Raw genomic sequence first — 14,230 nt, 5'->3', positions numbered from 1 at the left:
ACTTAAAAAAACAGGGAATTTTCTATAGCCCAATAACCCATGTAGTGTTTGATAATTCACCTGGCCATGGTTCAAACCACACTAATAAAACCTCTTGAGGATCTCCTAATGAGACTCTGTTCTGAAAGAGTGACCACCCATCTAGTTGATGATTTTCAGGTATCGTTGGATATGGATCCCAGAATAGAAGATTTTGCAACTGGATTGATTGCTATAAGACTATGTCACTATAAAAAAAAATAAATCCTTTGTTTAAACAACAGATATTGGGGTAAAGTGGAAACACCACGTGTTAGTTTTGCTTTAATTTTATGTCTGGAATTGTCATTCCCTTCGTAAATAATTTGCCTAGTCTTCAGTTTAACATGCCAACAGATTCAGCTGCCTCTTGGATTTTGCTTTTAAACAAGGAACAGGTGTATGAGAGAAAATATCTCAAGTGACTTTGTTTCAAATTGAAACTTTTGCCTTTTTGTCCAACAAATAGCTGTACATCTTTCCATGCATAGTTAATGTGAGTAATTATTTGCTCTTCTTTCTTGGCCATCCTCTGTTTGTGTCCACATCTGCAATCAGAGACAGCAGTTGGGAACAGCTGTGGAGATGGAAATTGCCCAGATGCTAGAGGAGAATTCCAGGATCCTCAAGTTTGGATATCAGTTTACCAAGCAAGGACCACGAACAAGAGTGGCAGCTGCCATCACAAAGAATAATGACCTGGGTAATGCGGGCCTAATATGTGGTGTTAGTAATTACAAGGGCAGGACGACCATTCATTTCTCCACTTCAGATATAACATCTCACAGATAACCATTCCACTGGCCTTTGGTGTCAGCCCTTCATCAGAAGTATATTATTACATGGTCATAGGAATCCACATCATCTTTACAGTGTTTAAGTGTTATCGTGGCATTCTTTCAAGAGGAAGCTTTTTTCCCAAGCAGCCTTTGATTTTTGCTTGGTTTCCTTTATGTGTTTAATTCTTCTTTACTTACTTCTTATGCGTAATCCCCCTCTGTTTTTAATCTCCACCGGAAAGTGGACATAGTGACATGGAAATTCCCAGTTCACTTATGTTTGACTCCTAACAGTGCTTTTGTACTTGGGTTTAAGTATGGTTATGTCTGATACCTTGGTGATTTACATGTGAAATGACCTAAGAGAGCTATGTTTTTTAATGGTTAAACTCAGAAGTAGCTTTTTCAGTTAGTCCCTCTTTAATCTTTCCTGCTACCCACTCTTTTGTGACTTATGTTAGAATGAACTGGGGCGTGTCCTGGTCAACCACAGTGAAAAAGAATGGCACCGTCTGGGGGGCTTGATCTGGGGACATCCTAGCCACCTGAAACAGTGTGGAAAAAGACCATCCAGGTACCAACAGTCCACTTGGCAAGTAGCCTGCCTGTAACAGGCTTCAGTCCTCAATAGAGGTACGGGGACAGAATGCCAGACCTTAGAGAAACTGGACAAGGTGTCCCACCAAGTACATTGCTGACCTTGGGGAGGGTTCAGATGGTAGACAAAATGGAAGCTAAAGGTTAGAACCGTAAGAAGGCAGGTGAATGTTAGTATGCAGTTCCCTGCCCACCCGTGCTTACCCACAACCCTGAAGCCCAGCCAAGGTGCAGTGAATGGCACCCAGAGCCTGGCCTGGCATATGGCGCTGCAAAGGGTGAGGCGCAGTGGGCAGCAAACGGGAATGATTAGAGCTGCAGTCAGAAGATACCTGGGAAAACATGTAGGTCCTCATCTGAACAAAGAAAAATAGGCAAAACTGGAGGTTTGGAGTAAATGGAGAGGCGATCCTGAGCCCGAGAGCAGGTCATGGGAATAGCTTTTGTCAGATTTTCTGCATCTGAGGCAGGAGCAGTCTGGGTTATGTAAAGTGAGGAGATGAGATAGGGCCACAGGCCAGGGCACTTTTTTTTTTTTTTTTTGCCAAATCCAGAAAGATTAGAGCAGTCCTCTTTCTGTCCACCAGAGGAGCCTGCAGGTAGGGATGTGAAAGGGGGAAGAAGATTGTAGAAGTTGGGAAAGGCAGTCAGGCTAGCTCCTTTGATACTAATTACCAGATTACAGGGGGCTTCCCAGGTGGCTCAGTCAGTAAAGAATCTGCCTGTGACTCAGGAGATGTGGGTTCGATCCCTGGATTGAAAAGATCCCCTGGAGGAAGGCATGGCAATCCACTCCAATATTCTTGCTTGGAGAATCCCATGGACAGAGGAGACTGGAGGAACCTGGCGGGCTACAGTCCATGGAGTCGTAAAGAGTCTGAAGCGACTTGAGCACTCACGCACTCACATTGGATTAAATGAACCTTAATCTTTGAGTTTGCTAGACACCTGAATGATACCTTCCTTCTTGTTGTTGTTTAGTAGCTCAGTTGTATCCGACTCTTTGCGACCCCATGAATTGTAGCCTGCCAGGCTCCTCTGTCCATGGAATTCTCCACGCAAGAATATTGGAGTGGGTGGCCATTCCCTTCTTCAGCACACCTTCCTTGGAGGTTGCTATTTTGAAGTTTCCATTTAAAACAGGTTTAGAAACTTTAAACTTCTGTTTGCAGCTCTTCGTGGTCTTCAGTTCAAAATCAGAATTGTAAATATATCATCCTAGGGAATTAGTTTTAGCTAGTTGATGACTGAGGTACACAGAAGCTAAGAAGATGTGCTGTGGATAAGTAAACATGAGACGTTCACTGGTCTCATGGGTTTGTTCCAGACTTCTACTCCGTTGAAATTGGAAAGCTCTAAGATTCAAGTTCCCAACTATCAGACATAGCTTTACTTAAATGTAAATTCCACAAAGCACTGGGCTCTTCTATCATTTCCGTGTGTTGCCATGGATAATTATTGAAATTTTTGATAACTGTCCTCAAGTGTGTGGGATTGCTATTCTGTGTGATTATTGTTGTTTGTTTGAAATTTAAGGAATATTCCCTCTCCTTCATTTTGTCTTTTCAAACCTTTTTCTCTTTCTCACCTAGTTCGTAAAAAGCGAGTTGAAGGTGACCGAAGGTAAACTTCCACAAAAAGAGGCGAAGTTTCCCCACGGCAGCACTTTAAATACAGAAGTTCTTCTCCTTCTTCACTGGGACCATTTTATCAAAGGTTGTTCATTTCCATTAACCAAGCAACTAATAATTTAATTGTTATTCTTTTTTAGTGCTACATGTTTGTCTTGGATTTTTTAACATATGCAACATATGTTTTATTTGCCCCTGGACACCTCTGGTGACTTGCACTAATGGATTTATGCAGATCTTAGTCAGTGACAGCAATCAAAAATGATTTAACCATTTTCATACTGGGTTGTCTTGCTTTCTTATGTGAACTTTTTTTTTAACCATTGAAAGGAACTTAATATATAAATGTGTTTGTAACTGTGATTAAGATAGAGGCCTACCTCTGTTTACATGCATAGCTTTGAGTTAGGCTAAATACATCAGAAGTGTTCCGCTGACCACATAAGATAAGTTAGTATTGCCAATCTTTCACTGAGTGAGAAAATGTGACCAGGTTAGCACAAATTCTCCCTTAGTTCCAGAAAAGTCACTAAATGCAAATGCCCTGCTAGTTGAAGATCAGTGGTGTCATCCTCGTAAAAAGAAGACAGCGTTATGATACATAAACACAGCTTTAGCAAATAAGTATGAAATATTTATTCACCCACAAATATAGCTTTAAGCCAGACTCATGGGTAGCAAAATGAATTAGCTACTTTTACTAATTATTCCGCATACATTCAATCTTTAACATCACTCTATGGATAATATTTTACAAAACTGTTTTAAAGTTTTCCAGCCATGATGGGAAATTTTTAAATTTTAGTCAGAGGAAAGCTTTTCAAATAGTACATTCCTAAATAAAACAGTAATAATTGCACCTTAAGGTTATCTACTACACACGATTACATTATTTTGGCAGATTTTAGAAGCATTTATTGCTTTGTCTTTAGGGCAACAAGATCACAGGATGAAATATAAATGTTCAAGATAATTATGTAGATTTTGTCCACATGGAAAGATCCATCCAGATATTTGCAAACATCAGGGAAAAAATGTGAATTATTATTTATCCAGAGTTTGTTATCTCAAGGACAAAGCCTGTGAAAGTACAACTGAGATGACTGCCTGATAGATGTTTCATCCAGCAGCCAATAGTGTCATGTTAAGCTAAGGAAATATGTGACTGCAGTCTTTGGCACCTGCTCTTTGATAGCTGTCAGTGCCTGAGGCTAGAATTAATGGCCCTCTGACACTGCCTTAGGCTCCTCTCCCTCCTCTTCCCCCTCCTTTCCTTCCACTTCATTCTCTTTCTTCTCTGTAATTCTGAGCCTTGTAAAGGTGATGTCCTTTGTCTTGATGACACCTGGAGCTAAAGGAGTTGCCGAGTCAGGCAGAACATGGGCCCAGTGAAGAATTCACTAAGTAATTGAGTGTTCCTGAGTTGCTTAATAGCAATAAAACAAATAAATGGGAAAACAACTCATACATTATTCTAGTTAGTTTATAAAACACACAGAAACTGGAGAGAAAGTCCTTTCATTAGCCACAAAAGTCTGTTGGGTTTTTCCGTAATATCTTTTCGACCAACTTTTTTGACCTTTAAACAAACTTTTTGACCAACCCGATAAAATTAGATATTTACTTGTAAGTGCCCACATCTCTAGCTCTAAAATCTTTTGAGTAAAGAAAAAGAAAAAAAAAAGAAGAAAACAAAATAAAATCTTTTAATATGTAAGAATATTTTATTATACTTTTTGAGGGAATAATGAGCAGAACATATTGAATTTTGGAAATCACAAAGATTCTTTAGTTTTCTGCTAGATTTCCCTATGTATTAAACAAAAAGTAGTTACTACTATTTGATTTTTTTATTTCCCTTTTATTCATTTTGGTGTGGTATGTTGGAGCCAACTCAAACAGGTTTCACCATTATTAAATTATCAAGAATCTTGCAAACTGGTTTTGCTAAGCACAACCATTATTAAAAATTAAATGGCATGCACTTACAATTAAATAATTATATCAAAAAAACAAAAGTAATACTCAAAAATACACTTTGCCATTTTCATACTCTTGATATTATTTGCACCAACTGTGTTTTTGGCACAAATTTTTTTTGGCAGAAATACTATATCGTGGTATGCTATTATACATCTCCCCCCAACTCACTAGTTCTTCCCAACTAAGAAGTTCTGTACTTCTTGTTGGTAGTTTGAAATTGATCGTAGCATGGAAATTGATAAATGTTATAAATCAAGACTTTCCCCTATCTCACCTATCCCAGGTTGCTGGTTCATGCATCCACCATTACCATAGCACTGGGTAAAATGTATACAGTTTTTCTTCATTTTTTTTTTTTTTTTGGTATACATGTTTTGTTTACCATGTTGCCAAAGGGAAGAACACTTCTGTTTCTTAGTTGTCTTTCTCCTTTCCCTTTAGATTTGTTTCAAATATATTCAAGTGCAGAGTCCCTGACATGCCCCACTAAGTAAGGCTTTTTCCTTTCTGCTCTCATTTACTCTCTTTCTTGCCTTCTCCCCTAAGAAATCTTGGATCCTACAGAGTGTTCCCTGCAGCCCCAAGATACTGTGGACCTGGGGCTAAAGCAGTTCTTGGCAAACCCTGGCAGGAAGAAGGAAAAAGGCCAGGACTTGATAGTGACTGTGCTGCAGTTGTTGATAGTATTTAAGCAAACTAATGGGATGTTGTCAAAATTTAGCACTGTTTTTAGCTTATAAAATAGGTCAAATGTATATAGAATCTATTGAATCAAATATTTATTATTAATCAACTTATCATTACCTGTGTTTTTGAAGTAGCTTTAAAGGTGGCATTTCCATGAGTATTCACGTAACTATTAGAAGATAAATTTGGAGGGCTTACATATCATTTTGGAGAAGGAAATGGCAACCCACTCCAGTATTCTTGCCTGGAGAATCACATGGACAGGGAAGCCTGGTGGGCTGCTGTCCATGGGGTCACACAGAGTCGGACACGACTGAAGCGACTTAGCATATATCATTTAATTAACCTAGGATTTCATTTCCCTGTCTCCACAGTGTATGTAAGTAGAAGTTCCTTCGTGATCCTGAGCATGGTTAATCCCTTACCATCCATCATGGTGGGGAGTAATGTATATACAATATCTTTATACATATGCATTTTGTCAAATATTATGTCAATATATTTGGCAGCATCTGGACAATTGATTGAAGGGAGGTCATCTTTCCCCAGACCACCTCCTTTCCCCTGTTAGACTTGTACAGGCCCATCCTAAGTGTAAAATCATTCACCTGGACTTGCAGGCTCCTGTCATCAACACCCATCCCAGCATATGTGGAAGATAACTTTTAGGAGATACATTCTGGAAGTCTAGAGCAATCGTGTCATTAGTCCAGCACAACATCTCCCCATCTGCCAGAAGTGTGTGATGAAAGCTGCTTTATCCTCGTCAGCACGATTAAATCCCTGCCTTTCGTCTTAGTAGGGCATAATGTAAATAAATGTCATGTGAGTGTGTGTGTGTGTTGCCAAATATCTACCTGGGTATTTGGCTGCATCTGGACCACTGATTGAAGGGAGATACTCTCTCCCCAGCCCCATTTCCCTTGTTCTTTTTAGAGCTGCTTTAGGCCCAGATTAAATGTGAAATCCCTCCCTAGAAATTGCAGCTTAGGTCACCAACCACCAAATTTCACAGCATGAAGATAACTTTTAGGGAAGCCTGGAAATCATTTCATTGTCCCAAATGAAATGGGAGAATGCACCAAATCTCTCCATATGCCTAAAGTGTATGAGTGAAAGTGCTTTCATCTCCATCAACATGCATAGGCCCCTTCCTTCCATCTTTGTAGGATATATTGTATATAGATATTTTGTACATTAAAGATTGCCAAATACTATAAAGGAGGTATTTGGCCAAAGCTAGACTCCTGATTGAAGGGAGATGCGGTCTCCCAGTCCCTCTCCCCTCTCCTCTCTCAGAGTTGACGCGGGCCTAGGTTAGGTAGAGAACCACTAATCTAGAGGGGCTCGTGCAACTCACCCATCTTAAAGCACTCAGTTCATCTTACAATACAAGCCCATCTCCATTTAAAAACTCACAAATCATCCCAATGCCTATGCTCCTCAAAACAATTTCCCTAAAGGAAGCCTGGCACATCAAATCAAAAGAACGCCTGCTTCCCTTCCAGACAGAAATGTGGCCCCTGGCAGGGCACCAGCATTAAGGAAACCAGTGTGTTCTGAATAACTGCCATGAGAACATTTCAGTCAAACCTGAAACCGGTTTAAGCATCAACATGCTTTAAGTGTAAGATAGCCTTTTAAAAGTTCCAAGAGTTTGAGGATATTTTCCTTTTTTGTGGTCATGATATACTTAGCCCTCTTCTAGGCACTGTGAAGGAGACGGGAAGTGTAAGATTATTATAATTTGACCTGTGCTTCTGGGTTTTGGGGTAGAGTGCCCTTTTGCAAAGTGGATACCATTTTTTAGCTCAAGTATTGATTGCACATGCAAAAACTAGCAGGGAGCAGGGAGCTGTGAACACTGGGTTCTGTGCTGTGTTACCTATCCCCAGGAGAACTGTTTCTGGAGGTGGGTTTGAAGTCTTGATTCTGTAGCTTCCTTCTTCTCTTCCATTAATGAAGCATGATAGCTATATTCATTGTAATGAACAGAGAACTAAGAAATATTTTAGCTTTGCATAACAGTAACAGTTTCCCCTTATTGTTCCTAATTTAAAATATCCCTGTCACTCACTGTGCCATCCTCAATACTCAAGGATGGAGACACACGCAAAGGAAAGGTGTGAGAATGCTTGGGAGCATCAGGCATGCCCTCTGGATGAAAATCACATGATCAGGCCCCTGGTAGCATGATGGAGAGAGAAAAGTACCCAGAACTTCAAGGATGTAGTCACTGTTCTTGCTCCCAACTCTAGGTCAGATCAAATTCTGTTTTGTGGTTCAGGAGTTTAGTAGTGTGGAGGGGCTAGGTGCTGTGGAGTAGGAAGATGGAAATTAATGTTTTTCATTTGCTTAAGGGTAGAAGTAAGCTCTGCTCAGCTTACCTCTTTCTCCTCTGCCCATAACAGCTATGATTAAACATTCAGAAGATGGATGGAGGAGGAGTGGCAAGGTTTGAATTTATAACCTGCCTGTTCTAGGAAGGTTGTACACATATCAGAGGTTATCCCAGTTCTGTGATGCATCGTTGATTTGGAGGAGGGTGAAGGAGACTAGACTTTTCTCTGACATCTTCCATGGTAGTCATTCTGAGCACATTGGCTCTGCTAGTTGGTATGGTGGCAGGGCGCCATACTAACAGATTTGGAGACTGACTCCTAATCCCATCACCAACACTTAGCAGGTATATGATCATGGGCAATTCATTCAATTGCCTGACAATTATAGACTATATAGGGGGAAGAGCACTGGATTTGGAGTCAAGACACTTGGACACTTGGCTCCATACTTTCTTAGCTGGGAGACTATGGGCCAAGCCACTCAGTCTCTCAAACCTAAGGTTCTTCAGTTATACTATAATGGGAATAATCTTCACTAACTACCTCACAGAGTTGTGGTGAGAATATAATCAGCTATTGGGATGAAAACACTATACTGGAAAGGGCTATACAAAAGTGGGAGATCATTTTTTATTATCTATTCACTACTGTTTTCCACTGCCTCTTGAATCTGTTTTCTTTTCTTCTAAGCAACAATTACATCTTTCACGTCTTTTTGAATATGGGGAATTGAAGCATGGGTATGATGTCGGGGACTGGAGTTATTTTACTTTCAACATAGAAGTAGGAGAAGTGGTTGATAGGTGCTGTGGGTGTTAGACATACCAGTGAAGTGTGGGGGGGTGGCATTTTCCTGGGCCACTTTGACAGCACCCTGGGATGTTGTCAGGACCCTTGCAGAGAGCTTAAGGCTGGACGCAGAGGGAAACGAACAGTAATTAAGAATTGAGGGGTCTGAGCACTGCTGCTGTCCCGTCAGCTCTGTCACTACTCAGGGGGTGGGTTCGGCTAAGGCTTGAGGTGTGATTGGAGGCCTAGGAAAGAAGACTGTTCATTAGGGCCCCAACAGCTGTGTAACAGGCTTGAGCCCTGATAGCAAAGGGGAGGAAGTATCACTTGTGAGGTCAACTCTCCCAGGCATCAGCTGCTTTGTTATCACCAGCAAACTTAGCCCTGATCAGTATTATTTTCTGCTAAGAAAGATATTGAAACACAGCCTCAAGGAACTTTCATAAGCGCTGGGAGGCAGGGACTGTCTCATGAATCTTTGCATCTTCAGTAGCATCTAGTAAGGTGCCTTGTACATAATAGGTGCTTAATAAATGTTGCTTGAATTGAAATGTCCTCCAGCCCTGCAAGAATCATGCTCCGTTTGCCACCATGGGATACTTTTGGAAAATAATACTGATTTCATTGTCAGCTCTGTGTGGCTTCCCTAGTGGCTCAGGTGGTAAAGAACCTGCCTGCAAAGCAGGAGACCAGGGTTCAATCCCTGGGTCGGGAAGATCCCCTGAGAAGGGAATGGCTGCCCACTCCATTGTTCTTGCCTGGAGATCCCATGGACAGAGGAGGCTGTAGTCCATGGGGTCACAAAGAGTGAGACAACTGAGCAACTCACACTCTCACTTTTTTCACTCTGTGTGACTTTGGGCAGGTCTTTGATCTAATCTTCATTTCCTATTTAAAATGAGTGAGTGGATTAGATGCTCTCCACGGTCCCTTCCGGCTCCCAGATGCTACAATCCTGTGATTCTGAGTGTTTCCGTCACCTGTGAACGTGGGTGCTCTACGCCTCCCCTGTTGCTCCTTCTCTCCCCCTAGGCTTTGTTCAGAGGAAGGGGTCTGAACATTCCACAGAGCTATTTGTTCCTCTTCAGCGGATTTTACTGTCTTCAGAATCGTTCTAGAGGAGCAGCTTTTTCAAAAAGGACATTTTAAAATATATTTTCTCCTCAAAATTAGTAGAGAAAGAAAGAAGGAAATGTAAAGAAACTGAGCACAGTAAACATGGCGTGTTTTTCATAGATTTTTATTTAAAGACGGAGAGAGTCTGAGCACATATTGACTGGATAATAGAAGCCAATCGCGCAGTACACTGTGTGCCTGAGAGAAGCTTGTCCAGGATTAAAACTTTCCCGTGATGATCTAAATGTGGATAGGTAAGAATTGGCCATATGATGAGATGGATAGAAGGTGTATTTTTTAAGGACATTTTGTTTTAGTACCAAATTTTGCCAATGACAATCTTTAGTTAAGAAAGAAATTCTTCGGAACTAAAATTCTCATCCCTGCCGCTTTGCTTTTTAAAAAACCCCATTATATTCATGGAATAATACTTATATTTTAATTAAAACTTTATCTTAATTCTGTTTCATCTATTTAAGGAAAACGAGAGAATTTTTCATTGCATTTAAAAATGTAAAATACTTGCATGCCACCAGTGTGTAATACTTTACCAGTTCAGATGCTTGTAATGTGTGACTTTATGTATCCCTGTATTATTTTGAAGAGAACAAAGGAAATAATACTTTGTAAGCTGTTTAAACTTACAATGGCAATATTTATTTGGCTAAGTGGTTATTGGAAAATGCACATAGTTTCGTTTTTCACTTTGAAACTTTCCAATCAAAGGTAGATATTGATTATATTCATTAGGGAATTGAAGACTAATTTGCCTTTTAAATGTGAAATTGAACATTTTGTGGGAAATGTGTGAAAAAGCAAAATGTATGAAGTGTGAAGTACTTTTCCCATGATAATTAATAAAGATCCCAGGTGGCATATTTATCCCAGGTGGCATAAATAGATGCAGTGTTTGACTCTTTGGAATTTGCCAGCCTGATCTAACGCTAAGGTAAATGTACACTATTTTAATTAATCAATATCTTTCTGCTTTTAAAGATAATAATGTATTCATTTGTGTCTGGAATGAAATTTCCAAGTGAAAATGTACAGAACACTAGGAATTAATAAACTTTTCTTTTTAAAAATGAAAGCAAGGACTGATTTAATCTGGATAATTTTAAGACATCTGGCCTTTTTAAAATAAATGGTTGGCACTGTGTTCTCATATTAGAAAACTACATTTGCTAGAAGGGACCTTAGAGTGTCCCTATTATGAAGAAGATAAGAAGTAGACAGACAACCAGAAGTAGCCAGAGGAGAAACAAGACCTTATTATCAAAATGAAAATACACACACACACAGCATTCAGCTAAACAGTTCACATTTGTTACAACAAATGGGAACAAGAACACAGGTAACTCAAAGAGGTTAAGTGTTTTGCCTTGAGTTTTTTATATTAACTTTAGATTTGCTTTCTTTGTAAAGTATGCTGGAATTCAAAACAGGGAACACTAAAAATAATAAAGTTACATTGTAAAGGCTTGTCCTGGAAAAACAGGAAAACCTATTCTTTCTGCTGCCCTGTTGAACTGTGCTCAAACTCTTTGTCGCTTGGACTGACGACAAAGTCCAAGAAGAAGCATAGGAGGCCTGTGTCGAGTTTCTGTATTTGCTATCTCACACCTTTTCATGGTCAAGGAGGTATAGTATTTATTTGAAGGATTCTCTTTCAGTCTATGAGGCTGTAATGAACAGGCGTTACAGATGTGCACTTTGGGATCAGAATCTGACTTCTGTTAGTTGTGTGAGTTTCTGCAAATAACCCAGCCTCAGTTTATTCACTTCTAAAATAGGAATCCCAACCCGGCTTCCCATTAGGGCTATCATGAGGATGCACATGTGAAGATTTAGAGTAGTCCCTGGCATATAGAAGGCACTTAGAAAAATTAGAAAAATTTTATTAGAAAAATTCTAACCTAAATAAGTATCCATGGATATTAACAACAACAAAGTTCTTCATTTTATGCTGACAGTGTTAGGAATTTAAGGACTGAATCTTACTAGTTTTTGTGTTTTCATCGTCCATCCCCTTTCTGTCAGATAGGCCCTCCCCCATCATTCCATGAATCAAATATGAGTAAGATAGAGCTGACTCAGAAGTTATTCCTGACCCACCCCCTCATTTAGCTTTTTGTAACTCCCCTGACCTTTCACCTTGCTTGCATTTGCCCTGCTTTCTGGGTGCCCTCCTTTGGATTTGGCAGTTTGGCCTCAGGAGTGACTCCTTGATTTTGGGTCAGTTGTATGTTATGCTTGATTTTGTTATGGACCACCTTCTCTTGGTTTGATCACACAACCTTTCTCTGGGGCTGTAGGAAGTTGTGCCCCACACCCTCTCTACCCTACTTCCAACTAACTTCTCAGTCCTACCAGTCAGGGAACATAATCAGATGCCCACAGCGTCCTGCAAGTGTCCCACATATCACAGTGCCTTCATAGGAACTAGGTGTATGTATGCTTTAGTGAGGCGGGCTACACTTTGGGCCCAACCAACCTAAGAAATGAGATGCTGTAGGAAAATCAATGCATGACTCAAAGGGTGTGGTGGTGGAGGTGGAAGCTGGGCAGAGATGGGAGAGTTCTCCAAACTGTAGACCACTGAACTTACCAGTCCTGAGCAACATTTTAGAAAAGTGTATTATCCACTTTAGTGGTTTGTAAGCACTTAGAATTGAAGCAGTGATCTCTAAGAGGCAGCATAGGTTCACATAGAAGTAATGGTAGGAAGTCATGAGAATACCGTCCAAAGAACATACAGTGTTTAGATTTCATTGAGACATTTGAGAAAGTCTCACATATCCTTGAAAAATATGGGCTGCACAACAATTCATCAAAGTAATTAAATGGCTGGTTTAAACAGTCTTTTTAATTCATGATCATAAGTAAAGGCTGATGAATGGAAGAATTTCAACCAGAAGGGCTTAGCTACTCTACAGCTATTTCCTTGGTGAGTTTTATTTAGCAGTTCATCCATAATTTGGATGTGATACTCATAGACTATAGATTGAATCTTTAGCTCATGGGCTCCAGGATAGACAAGGAACACTTTGACAGGTTCAAAACTATCTGGACAGGCCAAAGTCTATGCCTGTATCTAAGCAGATAAAATTGAATAGAAACAACAGTACAGTTTTCTACTCTTAATCCAAAAACCAACTACAAAAGATAGAATGGAAAAAATGTGACTTAATTACCATCTGTGTGGATAAAGACTTTAGTGTTGACTAAAATCTTAACTGTGAGAAGAAGTAGAATGTGCCTGCCTAAAAGTTAACTCTAGCTTAAGTGACTAGACATGGAGTCCTGATATTTGATCAAGAATCTGCTATTTGTCCTGGGCTTTGGGCCTCAGCTTTTAGAATGCCTACTTCACTATTATTTCCATCATCCTTGAACTTTGTCATGATTTGTGTTTATGTTTTTAAAGGTTATTCTTATATCTAATCAGTCAACAGTGTCATTGATAAGAACAAAGTATGTCATTTAGATTTGCTATTTTATGAATGTTCATTTTTAGATATAGGCAGGTATTCTAGATTTAATCTAATGAAAAATCTCTTATTTGTTGCAATTCTATCAATTGCAATATTGTTGCAATATTAAATAATATTGCAGATTGGCTAAGCAAAATCTGTAGTATTTCCTTCATTTTGTGTTCAACATCAATTAAAAAGAGATCAACTCAAAAACTATTGAGAACTTTCAAGCAGTTAAGTAGAGAAATAGGTTGACAGGTACTACAAATATGGACTGCATTAGCTAGATACCTTAGGAATAACATGTATATCTTTTATTTTTAAATAAATTTTTATAAAATTTATAAAATAAATTTGTTTTTAAAACTTTACTAATACAAGGAAGGATAAGAAGAGATTATATCATAACTCTATTCTTTGTGGAAATCTTTGGTGTACCTAGACCATATAATTTAAAACCAGAATTTAATTCTTACTTAGTTACATTTAGGACATGGCTCTTGTTCATCCACTCATCTCAGCTGAAATATGATTCTCTCCAGTGACTATAGGAGAGTTTTATAGCTCACAGAGCTTGGCAATTATTATTCCTATGCTATGTTAAGCTTTACTATTTAAGCACTAATACTTTAAATAATATTAAAACAGTAAGCTAGATTTTGGCATCAGTTTTTAGGTTTATTTGTGTATCCTAGAAATTTATTTTTTGATAGTGACATTTGTGAGCAGCTTTGGCTTTGGCTGAAAATTTGAATTAGCCCTTTGTCATCTGGCTGAAAGGTGAGTATATTTAGTGCACCTCCAGTGGAGGC

The 14,230-nt window shown here is 39.3% G+C and overlaps 1 protein-coding gene across 1 annotated transcript in view; it reads left to right on the top strand.

Annotated features, from left to right (window-relative positions):
* TMOD2 (tropomodulin 2) overlaps positions 1-10,994 on the top strand; it is a 60,768-nt gene extending 49,774 nt beyond the window's left edge. Inside the window, exons 9-10 of the mRNA XM_065940276.1 lie at positions 577-721; positions 2,987-10,994. Of these exons, the coding sequence (XP_065796348.1) occupies positions 577-721; positions 2,987-3,021 (180 nt within the window). The 3' untranslated portion in view covers positions 3,022-10,994. The remainder of the gene's footprint in view (positions 1-576; positions 722-2,986) is intronic.
* The last annotated feature ends 3,236 nt before the right edge of the window (positions 10,995-14,230 follow it).

This window comes from Muntiacus reevesi, chromosome 7 (assembly GCF_963930625.1).
Source record: "Muntiacus reevesi chromosome 7, mMunRee1.1, whole genome shotgun sequence".
In the NCBI taxonomy this organism is placed as follows: domain Eukaryota; kingdom Metazoa; phylum Chordata; class Mammalia; order Artiodactyla; family Cervidae; genus Muntiacus; species Muntiacus reevesi.
The sequence above is the reverse complement of the archived record's forward strand: the minus strand, read 5'-3'. Positions and strand labels throughout refer to the sequence as shown.